At 44.6% G+C, this 19,324-nt stretch overlaps 2 protein-coding genes and 1 long non-coding RNA gene across 4 annotated transcripts in view; 2 read left to right on the top strand and 1 right to left on the bottom strand.

The window, feature by feature from the left end:
- The window catches only part of NUP58 (nucleoporin 58), a 50,644-nt gene extending 49,100 nt beyond the window's left edge, over nucleotides 1-1,544 (top strand). The window contains exon 15 of the mRNA XM_058689636.1: nucleotides 1,140-1,544. Within this exon, the coding sequence (XP_058545619.1) occupies nucleotides 1,140-1,222 (83 nt within the window). The 3' untranslated portion in view covers nucleotides 1,223-1,544. The remainder of the gene's footprint in view (nucleotides 1-1,139) is intronic.
- A 4,690-nt stretch (nucleotides 1,545-6,234) lies between these two features.
- Nucleotides 6,235-17,184, bottom strand: LOC131488123 (uncharacterized). Of its 2 annotated transcripts, none has more exons than XR_009250082.1 (3): nucleotides 17,089-17,184; nucleotides 16,754-16,859; nucleotides 6,235-6,852 (listed from the first exon to the last, which is right to left on the bottom strand). It is a non-coding gene; the product is annotated as an uncharacterized LOC131488123 (long non-coding RNA). The 2 variants fall into 2 exon arrangements; XR_009250083.1 differs by lacking the exon at nucleotides 6,235-6,852 and adding an exon at nucleotides 14,163-15,397.
- Nucleotides 17,185-18,090: 906 nt separating this feature from the next.
- ATP8A2 (ATPase phospholipid transporting 8A2) overlaps nucleotides 18,091-19,324 on the top strand; it is a 614,836-nt gene continuing 613,602 nt past the window's right edge. Inside the window, exon 1 of the mRNA XM_058689573.1 lies at nucleotides 18,091-18,326. The gene's annotated coding sequence lies outside the window, so the exon portion shown is untranslated. The remainder of the gene's footprint in view (nucleotides 18,327-19,324) is intronic.

Raw genomic sequence — 19,324 nt, 5'->3', positions numbered from 1 at the left:
GACAGAGACAGAGAGAGCATGAACAGGGGAGGGTCAGAGAAAGAGGGAGACACAGAATCTGAAACAGGCTCCAGGCTCTGAGCTGTCAGCACAGAGCCCGACGCGGGGCTCGAACTCACGGACCGTGAGATCGTGACCTGAGCGAAGTCGGACGCTTAACCGACTGAGCCACCCAGGCGCCCCTCTAATTTACCTTTTAAATTACATATGAGACTTGCATTATATTTGTTGGACGGTGCTGCTGTAGACAGTACTAACCACGCTCCTGGGGCCATTTCTCTCTAAAAGAGAAAGAAACCGCAAATTGTTAATTTGTTTCTCTTTAAAAAAGTCTCTGTGTCAGTTCTTACAACAGCCTCCTACCTGGCATCCCTTTCATTGTGTCTACCCCTGTGAGTCATCCGAATTCTTCGTTACCGCCTTGAAATGCAGACAGGGTTATGTAAAGTCCATGCTCTCTGGTACTTTTTATTCCCAACGCTTTAGCATAATCTGCAAGGTCCCTCAAAGCCTGGCGTCTACTTTCCCAAGTCCTCTTCTGCTCTTCTGCTGCTCTCACACACCGAGGCCATTCCAGGCTACTAAGTTCTTTCCTGCCCTCTGTTTCCTTTGCCTGGAATAGAGGTTAGCCTCTCAGTGCCCTCTGTCCTCGTCCTCCCCATCTCCTCTGGCAAAGTGAACATACACCTCTGCACTCCAGGAGGACTTTGGCCCTTATGACACAGGCTTACCCCATATACTTCTGTCACTCGAGGAGGTATTCGTCTCCCACATTCGATTCTGTGATCCCAGAACAAGAGCCCTGTCTGGTTATTATTTTGGTTTGTTTTTGTATCTTCAATACTTAGCATTTGATTGGACTCCATAAATATCTACGAACTGAGTGATTACTACAGTGGGAAAGGGGTTAATTCAGGGACCCACTGTGGACCTTACTCTGCAGAGGGGTTGGAACCATGCCCTCCACCACTCGGCCAAGTTATTTAAGTGCCGCGTTAGTGGAAAAGAGATAATACCTATGCTACAGGTTGACTGAAGAAGAAAATGAGTTCACGTATATGAGGTGCTTCAGCAGGTGTCCAGCAACAAATATTAGAATTGTCACCATACGGTCTAAACTATTTTTCTTTTTCTCTCAGGCAACAAATCACAGGTTTTAACTGGATTTCGAAAACCCAGTGTTACAGAAACCAATGAAATAGGAAGAAAAATCCAGTTCTGAGCAGTCACTGAATCAACAAATACCGACTTTGAAGGAACTTCTGATTATCATTTTACCAACGTCACTATTTAAGAATAGAACTATAAGGCTTAATGAGTTTGGCCCAGGTGTTTTGAATTCAGTAAAGAAAACTTGCCCTTGATGTTTAAGGATGATCTAATGGATCATAAACCAGTTACGGAGAGGGTTTAAAAACACTACTGGGAAGTAGGCCACTAATTCAGTGTCTATAAGGAATCATGGAAGATTTACAGATGGGTAGGAAAAGCTGATACAAAATGGAATTGACCAAGTACAGTGAATTAAATCTTTGTTAATGTAATTATGCAACTCATTCGTTTTTAAAAAGCAGCTTTCCTGAGATATAATTTATATGTCCCATAATTCACCTATTTGAAGTATACATTCACTGGTTTTTAGTGTATTCACAAAGTGAGGCAATACTACAGTCTAACTTTATTATTTTTTTTTTTAATTTTTTAATGTTTATTTTTTAAGAGGGAGAGAGAGAGAGAATAGACACAGAATCTGAAGCAGGCTCCAGGCTCTGAGCTGTCAGCACAGAGCCCGACGCGGGGCTCGAGCTCACGGACCGCGAGGTCACGACCTGAGCTGAAGTGGGTGCTCAACCGACTGAGCCACCCAGGCGCCCCCCACCCCCTCACAGTCTAATCTGAGAACATTTTTCCCCCTTGAAAGGAAACTCCATACACATTAGCAATCCCTTTCACCAGCACTTCCACCACAAGTCTTAGGTAAACTTTCGTCTCCTTCCTGTTTTGAACATTTCATGTAAGGGTCACTGGCAGCTTTAACATTTTAGCATAATGTTATCAAGGATCATCCATAGTGCAGGACGTATCAGTTCTTCACTCCTTTTTATTGCTGAATAATATTCCATTGCATGCATATAACATGTTTTGCTTATTCACTCATCAACGGACATTTCGGGTGTTTCTGCTTTTTGGTTATTATGCATAATGCTGCTATGAACATTTATGTACAGGTTTTTGTGTGGACACGTGTTTTCACTTCTCATGGGTGTGTACCTAGGGAAGGAATTATTGGGTCACATGGTGACTCTCTACCATTTCCAGGAACTGTCTAATTTTTCCAGAGTAGCTGTACCGTTTTATAGTCTTACCAGCAATATGTGAGGGTTCCAATTTCTTCATATCTTGCTTTTGTCTTTTTAAAAAATTATAGCCCTCTTAGTGGGTGTGAAGTCGTATTTCATTGTGGTTTGAATTTCCCTAATGACAGATAACGTTGGCCGTCTTTTTCTATGCTTATTGGCTATCTGTATATTACGCACTTGATTCTTATGAAGCATATACCGTTCCTGTGTTCATTCTATTAACAAATGTTTGCTGAGCAACTATTATGGGCCAGACACCTTTCTAAGTGTTGGAATAGGTAAGTGAATACATCAAACAGAAATTCCAGCCCTCGTGGCACATATATTCTAATTGGAAGACATGGGCTATATAAAAAGTAATATGTTAAATACGTGGAATTTTAGGTGGCGATAAGTGTATGGAAGAAACAAGGTGGAAAAGAGGAACAGAGACTGCTGGGGTGAGGCTTACAGTGCTACAAGAAGTAGCTACAGGACGCCTCACCTAGAAGATGGTATTTGAGTAAAGGTAAGAGGTGATGATGCAGGGAGCCAAGCAGAGTCATGGGCAAAAGCAGGCAGTGGAAACAGTGCAAACGTCTCAAGGCAGGAGGACTCATTGGCCCAAAGAGCATCAGATGTATGGCAGGAATGAAGAGAGGGAGGAGAGTAAGAACCTATGGGAAGATCAGAGGTAAAAATGCCATCGGATTGTGCAGGGCCTTGGAGGCCATTATGTGGGCTTTGCCTTTCAGTCTGGGTGAGATAGTAAGTCTTTGGAGGATTTGTACGGAGGAGTAACACGATCTGACCTCTCTCTTTTTTTTGAAATATTAATTTTATTTTTTATTTATTTATTTTTTTAATTTTTTTTCAACGTTTTTTATTTATTTTTGGGACAGAGAGAGACAGAGCATGAACGGAGGAGGGGCACAGAGAGAGGGAGACACAGAATCGGAAGCAGGCTCCAGGCTCTGAGCCGTCAGCCCGGAGCCCGACGCGGGGCTCGAACTCACGGACCGCGAGATCGTGACCTGGCTGAAGTCGGACGCTTAACCGACTGCGCCACCCAGGCGCCCCTAAATATTAATTTTATAATATTTAGAGAACACTAATAAAACCAAATGACTCATAGTTATACTTTGGGCCTTGGGAAAATATGACACTCTGAAATTTATTTTATTTGAATTAAAATATTTATGAAGAACATAAAAGCTTGGAATGCATCACGTTTGGCCGTGAGATATAGCTGCATATCACAGAGCATGAAATATGTAAAACATTTAGCAAATTCCAGAAGGAAAATAGATCTGAGAGCTATGACCTTACTTACGAGAAAATTTTAGTAAGTTAAAGGAGCAATAGTTTTTTATTGAGATATAATTGACATGTCAGTTTCAGGTGTGCAACATAATGATTCATTATCGGTATATGTTGTGAATTGATCACCACAGTAAGTCCGGTTAGCATCCATCACGACACATAGTTACAATTCTTTTTTCTTGTGATGAGACCTTGTAAGAGCTACTCTTAGCAACTTGCAAATGAACTGTAATCGCCATGCTGCACATATACATTCCAGGCTTGGAATATGTATATATGTGTGTGTGTGTGTGTGTGTGTGTGTGTATCACGTTTTCTTTATCCACTGATGGACACAAGTTTCTTTCATGTCTTGGCTATTGTAAATAACGCTGCAATGAACATGGGGTTGCCACATATCCTTTCAAATTAGCGTTTTGTTTCCTTTGGGCAAATAGCCAGAAGTAGAATTTCTGGGGCATCTGGTAGTTCTATTTTTAATTTTTTGAGGAACCTGCATACTGCTTTCCACAGTGGCTGCATTAATTTACATTCCCACCGACAGTGCGCAATAGTTCCTTTTTCTCTACCTCCTCACCAACACTTGTTTCTTGTTTCTGTTTTCTCGTTATACCATTCCAACAGGTATAAGGGCAATATCTCCTTGTGGTTTTGATTTTCATTTCCCTGATGTTGAGTGACATTGAGCACATTTTCTTGTACTTCTTGGTCATGTGTATGTCTTCACTGAAAATGTCTGTTCAGATTCTCTGCCCGTTTTCTAATTGATTTTTTGTTTGCTATAGAGTAATGAGGTTTTTGTTGCCTTTTTTTTTTTAATGTTTGTTTTTGAGAGAGAGAGAGCATGCACGCCTGTTCGGGTGCTTTCACATATGTGAGCGGGGGAGGGATAAAGAAAGAGGGAGACAGAGGATCCCAAGCAGGTGCTGTCAACGCAGAGCAGGGTTCGAACTCATGAACCTGAATGGTGAGATCATAACTCAGCCAAAGTCAGACGCTTAACCAACTGAGCCACACAGGTGCCCCGTGGTATGAGCTTTTTAAAATATGTTTTAGATATGAATCCCTTATCAGATATATGATTTGCAAATATTTTCTCTCATTCAATAGGTTGCCTTTTCATTTTGTTGATGGTTTCTTTTGCTGTGCAGAAGCTTTTTGGTTTGAGGTAGTCTCACCTGTTTATTGTTTTGCTTTTTGTTGCCTTTGCTTTTAATGTCAAATTCAAAAAAATTCATCACCAAGACCAATGTCAAAGAGCCTACTGCCTATGTTTTCTTCTAGGTGTTTTATTGTTTCAGGTCTTACATTCAGATCTGTAATCCACTTTGCTTTAATTTTTTGTGTATGATATAAGATAGTGGTCCAGTTCCATTTTTTTGTGTGTATGGTTGTCCAGTTTTCCCAACACCGTTTATTGAAGAGACTTCCCTTTCCCCATCATATATTTTTGGCTTTTTCTTTTTGTCGTAAATTAATTGACCATGTTTATTTCTGGGCTCTCTTTTCTGTTCCGTTGGACTATGTGTCTGTTTTATGCTGATGCTATACTGTTTTGATTACTATGGCTTTGTAATACAGTTTGAAATCAGGAATTATGATGCCTCCAGCCTTGTTCTTGTTTCTCAAGGTAGCTTTGGCTATTTGGGGTCCTCTGTGGTTCCATACAAATTTTAGAATTGTTTTTTCCTATTTCTGTGAAAAATGCCATTGGGATCTTGATAGAGGTTGCACTGAATCTGTAGATTGCTTTGGGAAATATGGACGTTTGAACAATATTAATTCTTCCAATTCATGAGCATGCTATATCTTTCTATGACTTCCTTCTTGCCAAGATGTTCAGAGATGCCTATGTGTGCATGCACGTGGGTGAGGGGATATTAGTTGTCACAATAACTGGGGACCAGGGATGCTCAACATTTTGCAATATACAATATGTCAGTAGAAGCTGTGCTAGAAAACACTGGTGCAAAGACACAGGAGGTGAACTGAGACACCATTCCTGCTCTCCGACTAAGAAATGAGGGATACTTGCATCAGGCTGGGGCACTGTGGGTGATGAGGAAGCTTGATGATTCCGTGTATATTTTGAAGCTGGAGTTGACAGGACTTATGGACCGATGGAATATGAGGGGAAGACTGAGAGAAGAATGAAAGGTGACTTAAGGATTTGGGGAAAAACGGAGTTGACGTTCCTTGGAAGGGCAAGGTTGAGGGAGCGGTGGGGGAGAAGGAGCGGCAGAATCACAGGTGCGGTCAGCTATTGTAAGTCTGAGACGCCTCCGGACATAGCAGTGGGCATCTGGTAGTAGGCAGATGAAAAGAGGCATCTGGGGGCGCCTGGGTGGCGCAGTCGGTTAAGCGTCCGACTTCAGCCAGGTCACGATCTCACGATCCGTGAGTTCGAGCCCTGCGTCGGGCTCTGGGCTGATGGCTCGGAGCCTGGAGCCTGCTTCCGGTTCTGTGTCTCCCTCTCTCTCTGCCCCTCCCCCGTTCATGCTCTGTCTCTCTCTGTCCCAAAAATAAATAAAAAACGTTGAAAAAAAATTAAAAAAAAAAAAAAAAAAGAGGCATCTGAAAAGAGATTCAGTAGGCATTCAGTAGGCATCTGAAAAGAGATTCTTGAGGGGGTGATTTAAATTTTGGAGTTTTACTAGGCCAGGTGATTAAAAAAAGAGGGAGTTAGAAAAGGGAGAAGCCGTGGGGCTTTCCAACAAAAAAAAAAGTCAGAGTGATGAGCAGGAGACAGCCAAGGAGACTTAGGAAAACTGTCCAGTGAGTTAGAAGGAGAAAGAAGGTAACATTGAAGTCAGAGGAAATCTCTAGTCACCTTTGGCAGCATGGGTGGGTGCAACGTCGGGGAGGAAGATCTGCCTGGAGTGGGGTCACAGGGAAGGGGGAGATTCCCAGCCTTCCCCTGATAGCACGTCCTCCCTGCTTAGTACAAATATAAACTCTGGACAGAACACAAAAACACTACTTGCGGATGTTGAAAAATACGCAACCGAAGGCAGTTGTCGAACAGGGGCCAGCTTCCTTTTTCTTTTCTTTTAATTTTCGCCTTTTTTCTCAATGCTTTGCCCCCAGGGCAGGCTCTACTAGCTTCTCAGTGCATTTCAGGAGACTAAAACTCCAGTAGAAACGTCCCAGTCTCTCCGGCCAGAGGATTCAGGTAAAGGAGGCCCACGAACTGGAAAGAGAGAGTGTGTGTGTTAGCCTGGTGAGAGCGTGCGAGCAGGGGAGTGGCAGAAAGAGAGGGAGAGAGAGAGAATCCCAAGTAGGCTCCACGCTGTCAGCGCAGAGCCCAATGTGGGGCAGGATCCCATCATCCTTGAGATGGTGACCTGAGCCGAAACCAAGAGTCAGACGCTTCACCGCTTCACCCACGGAGCCACCCAGGCGCTCCCAAATTTCCCTTCCTACCGTCAGTGTTTGTGAGGTTCTGTTTTTCTGCATCCACACTAGAAACGATAATGAGAGATTCCTTAATTTTTGCTGGTCTAATTGGTATTAAACGGTATCTGTGGTGGTTTCAATCTTTACTAAATGACTAATAAGGTTGAGAATATTTTCATATGTTTATGGGCCATTCATATTTTTCTTTCCAGTTAAATATGTGACATCTTTTGCCCATTTGTTTTCCTATTGGGTTGTTTACCTTTTTCTTATTAGCTCATAAATTGTTAACTGTTCATTCTTTGTCGGTTAAATAAGTAACAAATGTTTAATCACGGTTCGTGGCTTGTCTTTTTCATCTAGAGTGTCTTTTGATGAGTGGAAGCTCTTACTCTTAATGTAGTTAAAATTATTCGTTATTTTCTTTTATGATTTTATGGATCTTTGGGGGGGGTGTTTAAAAAAAAATTCCCTACTTAGAAGTCATAACAATACTTGGTCTTTCCACCTGAAGCTGACTCATGAGTGGTGTGAGAAACAATTTCATTTTTTTTATATGGCAATTCAGCACCATTTATAGAATAATCTATTATTTTCCCAGAGGCTTCCAGAATGGAACCCAGCACAGATTAAGTTTCACACACGTGCGTGCCTCTTTCTCACTATTCTGTTCCACTGGTTTATTTATCTCTCCCAGTATCAATTCTGTACTGACTTGTTATAGAAACTAAATCACAAACTTAATTGTTACAACTTTATAATATGTCTAGTAGGTTCATCCTCCTATTTTGTTCTTTCTTTTGGACTATGTTGTTTATTCTTGGCCCTTTTCTAGGAAGACGAACATCTGCTTTTCAAGTTTCATGGAAATTCCTGTTGGAAACTTGTTTTAAATTCCATTGACTCTATGGATTAATTTATGCATAATTATGTCATATAACACTGAATTTTTCCATCAATGAGCATGGTATGAGGTTCCATTTTGGGGGGCCTTTTTAATGTCTTTTAATAAAGCTTTATAACTTTTTCCTATAATAGGATTTGCACTCTATTTGTATAACGAATTTATATTCAGCAAACTTGCTACACCCTTATTCTAATAATTTAATTGTATATGTGTTACACATTTCTACCTTGACAGTCATATCCTGTGCAAATAATCCATTTTGTTTTTTCCTTTGCAGTCCTTTGATCTTTCACCTGGTTTTATTCTCTTACCCTCCTGGCTGGGTGCACTGGATAATGTTAAATAGGAGGGGGAATAATAGTGTTCTTGTCTTTTTCCTGATCAGTATTTCACCGTTAAAGTTTTATTTTTTTTAAAGATTCTCTTTATCTTTATTTCAGATATTATTCAAAGATTTTTTTTAAAGATTCTCTTTATCTAGGTAAGCAAATTCCCTTGTGTACATAAAAAAAAAAATCAATAGGTATTGAATTTCTTCCTTTTTCTGCATCCATTGAGATGAGAAAGATTTTCTCCTTTAATCTGTTAATGTACTAAATTTCATGTGTTTATTTTCTATTAAACTACCTTTGCATTCATAGGATAAACCAAACTTGGTCATAATGTGTATTACCTTTTTTAATAAAGTACCTCCGTGTGTGTGCATGCACATGTGTGTGTCTGTCTCTGTATCTTTCTCTCCCCTCTCCTCATCCCACTATTTTATTAGTTTTTTGAAGGCATAAACTGTTGACTTTGTTGATACTTTGTATCCTGTCTTTTTTTTCCTATTTCATTAATTTCTGTTCTTATCTCTGGGCTCTTCTGGTTTCTTTGAGCTTACTCTGTTGCTCTTTTCCTAATTTCTAAAAATGGACATTTAGCTAATTACATTTTTGGTTATTTTTCATTTCTTGTTTTTTTAACATAAACATGAGGTCTTTAAATTTTCTTCCTGTGTCAATTTGGGATTATCCCACAAGTTTTGATAATTTTTATTAATGTTCAGTCCTAAGTATTTCTTGTCCAGCATGCATTCTTTGTCTCTCCATTTCCAACCATATCCTTTAAAACTAAAATTTGAGGGGCGCCTGGGTGGCGCAGTCGGTTAAGCGTCCGACTTCAGCCAGGTCACGATCTCACGGTCCGTGAGTTCGAGCCCCGCGTCAGGCTCTGGGCTGATGGCTCGGAGCCTGGAGCCTGTTTCTGATTCTGTGTCTCCCTCTCTCTCTGCCCCTCCCCCGTTCATGCTCTGTCCCTCTCTGTCCCAAAAATAAATAAAAAACGTTGAAAAAAAAATTTAAAACAAAACAAAACAAAAAAACAAAAAAACTAAAATTTGAAATTTTTATTTTTATTTATTTATTTATTTTATTTTATTTATTTATTATTATTAATGTTATTTATTCTTTAAAATTAAAATTAAATTTTTAAATTTAAAAATAAAAGTTTTATTTACGTCGTTTATATCTTCTATGTTTTTGTACGTTTATTTGTTTGCTTTCGGTACACTTGACCTATCGACAATGAAATGATGAGCAGTTACACAGCACTTGCTAAATACTGGGTGATGTTTCGGGCTCTTGGCATTAGTTATTAGGGAATTATTTTATTTTATTTTATTTTATTATTTTTTAACGTTTATTTATTTTTGAGACAGAGAGAGAGACAGAGCATGAACGGGGGCGGGGCAGAGAGAGAGGGAGACACAGAATGGGAAGCAGGCTCCAGGCTCCGAGCCATCAGCCCAGAGCCCGACGCGGGGCTCGAACCCACGAACCGCGAGATCGTGACCTGAGCTGAAGTCGGACGCTTAACCGACTGAGCCACCCAGGCGCCCCTAGGGAATTATTTTAATCATCCTTTAAGGTGAATACTATCATCACCTTCATTTTACCTATGAGGAAGTTGAAAGTAAATAAGTAATGTGTCCAAGATTGCACAGCTAATGAGTACCAGAATAAGGAATCATGCCTGACACTCTGGTTGCACAATGCATGCTCTTAACTGCTATATCATACTATGTGTCAATAACTCTGGTATTCAAATCCCATATTACTGATGTATCTGTCATTTTCACACTGAAGTTCTATCCAGTTTTCATTATACACATTAGGGCTATTATGTTAGGTGAATCGAATCTTTTATCATTAGGCAGAACCCTCTTACTTCCAGTAATATTACTATTATGTTTTGTCTCTTATTAACACGGTCACTCCTGCCTTCTGTCTATATCAGCATGATGTAACCTTTCCATCTTTCGCTTTCAAACCTTTGGTGTCCTTATATTTTTGGCATGTCTCTTATAAATAGGAGTTAGCTTAATCATTAATTTTCATTTTCTTTTTTTTTTTTTTTTTTAAATTTTTTTTTGAACGTTTTTTATTTATTTTTGGGACAGAGAGAGACAGAGCATGAACGGGGGAGGGGCAGAGAGAGAGGGAGACACAGAATCGGAAGCAGGCTCCAGGCCGCGAGCCGTCAGCCCAGAGCCCGACGCGGGGCTCGAACTCACGGACCGCGAGATCGTGACCTGGCTGAAGTCGGACGCTTAACCGACTGCGCCACCCAGGCGCCCCTCATTTTCATTTTTATTGGTATATGTGTATCTTATAGATTCAGATACTTAGTGCTTTTCAATATCTTTATTCTGTAGGAGTTTTGTAATTAAAAAATTCCCCTTTCACGAAACTGAGAGTTGTTAAATTTTCACTGGAAGGACCTCTTAAAATATGTTTGTTCTGCCAGGACTCTTTGAAGGGGAAGAAACACACAGACACACACACTCAAGCCCCCTATCTGATTTTAACTTACTGGGTATGCTACATTTGGTTAAGTTTCATCAAATCTCTCCATAAAACTTTCAGAGGCAAAAAAATTCAGTAAAATTTTCAGAGGCAAAAAAATTCATGTATCAATCCCATCAGGACTTGGAAAGTGTCACCTCACCCAGTTTCACTGGAAAATCATAATTAAACCTTCAGCTTCATTTGTAGCCTAGCCAAAAATAACACAAATATCCTTTTAGCGGCACATCCATTTGCTTTTCTTTTTAAATTTTATTTTACTTAATTTTTTTTACCATGATAAGTTTGTTTTTTTTTTTTTTTAATCTTGATAAGTGTACATTTAATTCCCATCCCGTTTCTCCCATGCCCCCACCGACCTCCCCTCTGGTAACTCTCTGAACTCTATAGTCAAGAGTCTTGTTTCTTGATTTGCCACTTTCTCCTCCTGTTTTTTTTTTTTCCTTTGCTTGTCTTTTTTGTTTTTTAAACTCCACATATGAGTGAAATCATATAGTATTTGTCTTTCTCTGACTTATTTCGCTTATCATTATACTCCAGCCATGTTGTTGCAAGTCACAAGATTTCATTCTTTTTTTATGGTTGAATATTATTCCACTGTATATAAGTACCATATCCTCTTCTTTTTAAAAATGCAATTTATTGTCAAATTGGCTTCCATACAACATCCAGTGCTCATCCCAACAAGTGCGCTCCTCAATGCCCATCACTCATTTTCCCTCTCCCCCAGCCCCCCATCCATCCTTAGTTTGTTCTCTATATTTAAGAGTCTCTTGTGGTTTGCCTCCCTCCATCTCTGTTTGTATTTCTCCCCCTTCCCTTCCCCCATGGTCTCAAGATCCACATTTGAGTGAAAACATATGATATCTGTCCTTCTCTGATCCACGTTGCTGCAAATGGCATGATTTCATTCTTCTTTATTGCCAAGTAGTATTCCATTGTATATATAAACCCCATCTTCTTTTTTTTTTTTTTTTAAATTTTTTTTCAACGTTTTTTATTTATTTTTGGGACAGAGAGAGACAGAGCATGAACAGGGGAGGGGCAGAGAGACAGGGAGACACAGAATCGGAAACAGGCTCCAGGCTCCGAGCCATCAGCCCAGAGCCCGACGCGGGGCTCGAACTCACGGACCGCGAGATCGTGACCTGGCTGAAGTCGGACGCTTAACCGACTGCGCCACCCAGGCGCCCCTAAACCCCATCTTCTTTATCCATTTGTCAGTTGATGGACATTTAGGCTCTTTCCATAATTTGGCTATTGTTGAAAGCGCTGCTGTAATTGAGGGATCAGAAAAATGGCGACCCCCCAGTCTGTCCTTTATGGGCCAGGTGTTCCAAATCACTCTGTTCAAGCCGTCCTCACTGTGCCATGGGCACAAATGAGGTGGTTTGTCCCGCTCTCCCGACGCCCATGCCCTGGTGCTTGGCTGGGATTCAAACTCCTGCTCCATGAGCCCTGGTACTGGGGGAGTGCTGCCCCCACGCCACCCGATATATGGTCTCTGGCTGGCAGGCAGTCTTTGTCTTTTGAGCAGATAGAACCCCTCTTCTTAGAGCACTCCAGGGAGGGTATCACTTTCTCCTACTGTGGACTGCACCCCTAACCTAGCCATGGAGCCTGGGGCTGGCTCCCCTCCTCTCTAGGTGCACGATCAGGGCAGCCGGTCTGGATCTCCTTGGGTTGATTTGGTTCCGGGCACTCTGTGCTTCCTGGGTGTGGTTTTCTGTTTCCTTCCCCAAATTCACGAAGTTCTTAGCGATTATTTCTTCAAATGAATTTTCTGCCCTCTTTTCTCTGTCTTCTCCTTCTGTGATCCCTGTAACGCTAATGTTAGTACATTTTTTGGTGTTACTGTGTTTCCTAAGTCTATTTTCATTTTTAATGTTTTCTTCTCGCTGCTGTTCAGCCTGATTGCTTTCTAGTACTCTGTTTTCCAAGTTGCTGATCCATTCTTCTGCTTCCTCAAATCTACTATTCATTCCATCTAGTGTATTTTAAATGTTTTTTATTGAGTTCTTCATTCCTGATTGGTTCTTTCCTATGTTTTCTCTTTGTTAAGGGTCTCACTGAGGTCTTCCCCTGTATTTTTATGACTATTGCCTTCAAGTGTCTATCAGGAATATTACTTAGCTCTGTTAGTTAGCTCTCTTGTGTGGTTTTGTTCTGTTTTTTTCATTTGGGACATATTCCTTTGCCTCCCATTTTGTCTAACTCTCTGTATCTCTTTCTACGTGTTAGGAAAGTCAGCTATGTCTCTTGTTCTTAAAAGTAGTGGCCTTATGAAAAGGTCCTGTAGTGCCCTGCAGTGCAATGTTCCCTGTTCACCAGAACCTCACGTTTCGAGGGTGTCCTCTCTATGTGTTGCAGTCCTCCTACTGTCGTGACTGAGTTGCATTCGCCTTCAGTCCAGTCATGTGCGATGGATCTCTTTGTCTGGTATGGGCAGGGTTTGGTCCCTGTGTTGTGAGTTGGCTAGTCTGGGGCCATCCTGGGCTTGAGTTGAGTCAGAGCAGGTGTTTGCTAGACATAAGGTAGCACTGAACTGCAGAGCCCTTTCCCTGTGTTGAGAAGTTTCCTTGGGGGGGCTGGGCCTGCATTCAGACCAGGTGAATGGCCCCTACCCCCTGCTGGGGCTGCATTCAGACTGACACGTGTGGTTATCTTTTCCTCTCCCCGGGTAGGAGTCACTTTGAGGTTGTGTTGGTGACTGCGGGGGCTGCCTGCACACTGCCAGGCTTAGGGCATCGCTTTGGACGGGCTCTTGCCTAGGGCTTTCTGGAGGGGGCAGGGCTGCAGAAGGTGCGGGCAGGTAGTGGTGTTAGCAAAGTTTGTGCAGGTCTGCTGTGGGAGAGGATGTGGAGCTTGGGGAAGACTTCCTAAAGCTGTAGCTGCAGGACTGGAGGTAGTGAGTCCACAGGAGAACGCAAGGGCAGGGAAAATGGCGCTAGCGAGGTGTGGATAGGTCTGCTGTGGCAGAGGACCTCGAGGCAAGGCCTGGCTGGAGGGGCGGGGGGGTGTCTGAAGGTCATGGGGGTGGAGCACACCGTCAGCAAGTTAAGCGGTGGGTGTGGGTGCTGCCCTAGTTTCTGAAGGTGTCCCTGTGCCTAGGCTGAGGGGCAATGAAGGGAAATGGCAGCTGCCAGCAATTTTGTTCTTGGAGAGGCGGGCCAATGATCCCCGTGCCTCCAGTACGCACTCTGAGATTAGTAAACGAATGTCCCTTCCATATCCCCCGGGTGGTTTTCAAAATCCTCCTTCTGTGTTATATCTCCATGAGGCTGTTTGTTGTGTTGTCTCTCTCTCTTTTTTTTTTTAATGTTTATTTTTTTTTGGAAGGAGAGAGAGAGACAGAGCATGAGCGGGGCAGGGGCAGAGAGAGAGGGAGACACAGACTCCGAAGCAGGCTCCGGGCTCCGAGCTGTGGGCACAGAGCCCAACGTGGGGCTCGAACCCACAGACCGCAAGATCATGACCTGAGCTGAAGTCGGACGCTCAGCCGACTGAGCCATCCAGGCGCCCCTGTTGTGTTGTCTCTTTAAGGGTGGGGACTCAGTTTCCCCTCGTCCTCCCAGCAACCCCAGAGCCAAGCCCACTGATTTTTAACATTCCACATATTAAGCCCCGCTGGTTGTAAGAACTCAAAAAATTATGTCTCTGGTTTTCAGGATTTGTCTTCCCCATGCAGGTTCCTCACACCTGGGGTGCCTAGTTTGAAGGTCTGTTCCTTTCCTCCCTCCAGGCCTCCGGCATCACTCGCTCTCGGGGACGGTCTCATGGGTCCATTTAGCTCTGGACCATGTCTCTTCCCTTTCCACCCTCTTCCATGTGGCCTCTTCTCTAAATTTAGCTGTAGAGGGTCTGTTCTACCAGTCTTCGGGTCATATTCTGGATTAGTTACACCGATGGGGGTATTATCTAGTTGTATCCACGGGACAAGGTGAGCTTAGGGTCCTCCTACTCTGACATCTTTCTCAGAAGTCCTTTACCGGTCTTTTAAACGAGAAAACAGTTGAATGTAGCTCTAGAAATATTTCTTTAAAAACATTTAAAAACTATTTATTTTCCATCTATTCATTTTCTCAGCGTTCTTTTTCTGGAACCTCTATTAATCAGATTAGTTTTCTAATTAGCTATCCTTTCTCTCTTATTTCTCTAAATGCCTGGCTGCCGGCTGTTGTGTGCACCAAATATGCAGACGTGTCTGTGTGTGTGTTCGGGTCTGTGTCACAGTTTGTATCTGTGCTTGTGAGTGTACGTACATGTATGCACGTGTCCTTGTATGGACGTGTCCCATGCATGGGAGTGTGTGTGCACACATTTTTGTGCATGTGCATGTTTGTGTAGACTATTTGGGGCGTCCCTGAGTTTGTTTGCAGTCGTTCTTTCGACCTGCCCTCCCTCATGCTCATGGCTCTGAGATCTGAACCTTTCCTGGGTACTGGGGTGGGGGGGAGACAGGCTCTGTCTTTGACTCTGTCCCATTCTATGCTCACCTGGAGGCTGTCGCTTCTTCCAGCCTGCGGAGCCTTGTCCAGGGTGTAAAAGATAATGTTCAGAAACAGACGTAAGTTCTCTACGGGAATCTAGATAGAATAAAGATCCACACCATAGGTGGCATTTCCAATGAGTGTGAAAAAAATGGCTAATTCAAGAAATGGTGTGGGCATTCCTGTTCGCCATTTAGAAGACAACAAAGCGGGACCCCCTGCCTTGTTCCAGAAAACAACATAAACTCCTGATGGGATGAAGAGTCAAATATGAAAAAGGGAACACACAAAAAAATACCAGAATAAATGGATCATTAAAAAAAAAGTGTAACCTGGAGATAAAGAATGCCTTTGAAAAATGTCACGAAATCCAGAAAGCTGAAGGGCAAAACTGATAAGCAAGCTGCCTTCCTGGACATTACGTTTCTTGGGGCTGGTTGACCTCGCTCCCCATGATCCTTTCCCTCCTTGGATGCTAGTGGTCCTGCGACTGTCCTGCATGGGCTAGCCGCTTCAATCCACACTCCTTTCACTGAGAGTCCCTGCAGGCTGGGCTGCTGACCACACCTTGGCCACTCAGACTCTGTCTGAGAAGTGTGAATCTGGAGCCGGGGTCCACGGGGTCAAAAGCGGAGCTCTTCCCAAGGCTCTGATGTTCCCAGTTGCCTGTGGTTATGTGAGGACCCATGTCCTTTCATGAATTCTGTATCTATTTGGGGCCCCTGGGTTGCTCAGTCCATTAAGCGACGGACTCTTGATCTCACCTCAGGTGATGACCTCACGGTTCACGGGTTCTAGCCCCGAGTCGGGCTCCACACTGGCAGTGTGCAGCCTGCTTGGGATTCTTTCTCTCCTCTCTCTCTGCCCCTCCCCCCACTCTCTCTTTCTCTCTTTCAAAATAAATAAATAAACATTAAAAACACTGTATTTCTGTTTAAGTTAGCCAGAGCCAATGTTTATGGCTTACTCTCAGAGAACTCTGGTAAATGGAGAGCTGGATGGGGTGGGGGTGGGGGGAGCATCCCTGCCTTGCTCCTCCCCACTCCTCCCATAAAGCATTCTAAACCAGTTGAAACAAAAGTAACAAAGTGGGAAAATATTTACAGTAAGAATAAATAAATAAAGAACATTAAGGGCCAAGTCACAAAATGAAAACACTACCAATAAATACATGAGACAATGGTTAGTCTTTCTAATGAGCAAAGGTATGCAGACTTTAAAAAAAAAAGTGTTGAAAACATCTATTAGGCTTTCCTGGTGGCAGAGTAAGCCACAGGCTGTATTTTCCAAGGCACGGTTGATTTTTCTTTCAAGTTTCTTTAAGTAGGCTCCACACCCAGCGTGGGGCTTGAACTCACGACACTGAGATCAAGAGCCGATGCTCTATCACCTGAGCCAGCCAGGTGCCCCTCAAGGTAATCTTTTCTAAACTGCAAATCTCGATTTCCTTACCTTCTGGACGTTTGGTTCCGTTTCCCAATGCCTTGTCTATTGACCGGCTGGCGGCAGGCTTGCCCCTTGCGTCCAAGCTGCACCCGCTGCACCGAGGAGGGCTGGCCTGAGTTGGGAACGCCGTGGGGCCAGGTTGGCCTGAGGATCCCTGCGCATCTGCTGGGGGCTCTCAGCCAGCCGCGACCCCCGCCCCAGACCTCTCCCCCCGCTCCTCCCCCTGGTTTCCCCCCCAGACCCCTCCCCCTGGCCCCGCCCCCAGACCCCTCCTCCTGGCTCCCCTCCCCCCACCCGTCTCAGCCCCCCTTCCCCCCCCCCGCCCCCCACCGCACACGGACCGGTCCGCGTCTCAGAGCCGCATCTCCCCCCCGGTGCTGCCGGCGTGGCTCTGTATCTGGAGCTTTACCGGAGCCCACCGTGCACCTCTGTAAAATTGCCGGCACTGCCTGGGGGCCGCGGGTAAGGAAGGGGTGGGAGCGGAGTGCGCCGGAGCGTGCGATTGCCAAGTGGCCGCGGCGGCGGCTGGGGGGCAGACGCGGAGAGGGAAGGAGGAACAGGAGCCCCAGGGCAACGCGGGTGGCGGGGGGAGGCACAGGGCTGGCGCGTGGAAGGGCTGGCCTGGGCCGGCGGGGGCGTGCGTCGGTCCCTGCACCCGCGTACGTGCGCACGCAGGGGTGGGGGGGGTGAGGACGCGCGCGGCCTGCCGCGGTGTCCGAGCGTGCAGGCGTGGGAGTGGGGAGCCCCCGAGCGCGGCGGCGGAGCTCCAGGGAGAGGCACGGCTCCGGGCTGCAGGCGGCGTCCAGGGCGCGGGGGCGGGGTGGGTGGGAGGAAGGGAAGGGGCTCGGTCTCTTTGCCCTAACTCCTGCCTTTTCTGTCCAGCCTCCCCCTGCTCTAATGCACGTACCCTGCCTGTGCTCGTTTCCTCTCACGGCTCAGGACACGCGCAGGAGGACCCCAGGCCTGGTCGCCCCCTTGAACGCGGCGGGCTGTTGCCGGGAGAGCCGCCCGGGGACGCGACCGCGTCCTGTGGATGAGGGGTGCCGGCACCCGGGCACGCGCAGTGGTTACCTACGCTTAGGGGCCGGATTCCACGTTCCGCGCGTGAAACGCGCGCCCCGCTCTCCAGAACGGGAGGGGATGTTTACTAGGCATATTGGACAGACTGGTTTTCCGAAGTGAAGTCATAACTGAGATGCTGTATGTTGCCGTTGTGCTCGGATGCGCACTGGTGATGCTTTATCTGCTGTGCGCGCAGGGCGCCTCCATCATCACAGAAGCGGGGCGCAGCGCGGTGGGGAGACCTCGGACACCTCCAGCCGAGGCCACCTGCCACTCCCCACCTTCCAGGGCCCTCCGGACTCCACTTCTCTCCGTCCCAGCTTTCCCACCTGGCTCCTGTCTGGGGGCAGGCCTGCAGAGAGCTGATTCCTGTCCTTCCCGACGACGGGGACAGTGGCTTGGGGTGGCCTGAGTGCACTCTTGTTACTCTGCCAAAATGCAGCCTAAAGCATTCTGATTGTTAAATAATTCAGAAAACGTTCATCTGTCTTTGCTGCTCCTGTGAAACTCAGATCAAGTAAGTAGAAAAGAGCAGGGAAAAAAAATGTTTAATGTGATGTGAACATTAATCTTTCTAAAGGATCTGTAGCCCACAGAAATGATAAATCAGATAGCCAGCCAAATATTATATGTTAACTTCTCAAAATGTTGTCTTCAAGTTATGTTAATGCAAGTAATTCTCTAATATTCAGGAATCAGTTTGCCAAAAGGGTATTTTGGGGGGCTTTATGTCAGTGAGGTCCATCCATATTGTAGCCTGTATTAATACTTCTTTTTCATTGCTGAATAGTATTCCAGGGAAGCATATACCACATTTTCTGTATCCATTCAGCGGCGGATGGACGTTTGGGTTATTTTCAATACGGGGCTATTATGAATCACATTTGTGTACAAGTTTTTGTGTGGATGGATGTTTTCATTTTTCTTAGTGGATTTCTAGGAGCAAAATTGCTGGGTTTATAGGGTGAGTTTTACTTTTATTTTTAAAGTTTATTTCTTTTGGGAGAGAGAGAGTAAGAGTACCAGTGTGAGCAGGGGAGGGGCGGGGAGAGAGAGGAAGAGGAAGAATCGCAAGCAGGCTCTGTGCTGTCAGCGGGCAGCCCAACTCCGGGCTCGATCCCGTGAGCCGTGAGGTCATGCCTGGAGCCGAAATCAAGAGGCGGACATTAACCGACTGAGCCACTCAGGATCCCCATGTTTAACTTGTTAAGAAACTGCCAGGGGCATTCCAGTGGTAGCAGGTGCAGCCTATGATATCGTTAGCCCTCTCCCTCCAAACCCTTGCAGTGGAGAGACGTCGGGTCATAAAAGATGACAAAGCAACAGATGTTCATCTGATGAACTCCAGAATTCAGTCAGCTCTGAGTTTTAGCTCATATTGTGTAGGAGAGGGCATGTGTTCAAAGCTGTAATTACTTTTGGTAGTCTTTGGTCCGTAGCTGCGGAAGACAATGTAGATGCTTGATTAAAGTCTTCCGTTCTGTTTATATAAAACTGTGCTTTGGGTTTGTGTTA

The sequence above is a fragment of the Neofelis nebulosa genome, chromosome 1, assembly GCF_028018385.1.
Source record: "Neofelis nebulosa isolate mNeoNeb1 chromosome 1, mNeoNeb1.pri, whole genome shotgun sequence".
Classification (NCBI taxonomy): domain Eukaryota; kingdom Metazoa; phylum Chordata; class Mammalia; order Carnivora; family Felidae; genus Neofelis; species Neofelis nebulosa.
The sequence above is the reverse complement of the archived record's forward strand: the minus strand, read 5'-3'. Positions and strand labels throughout refer to the sequence as shown.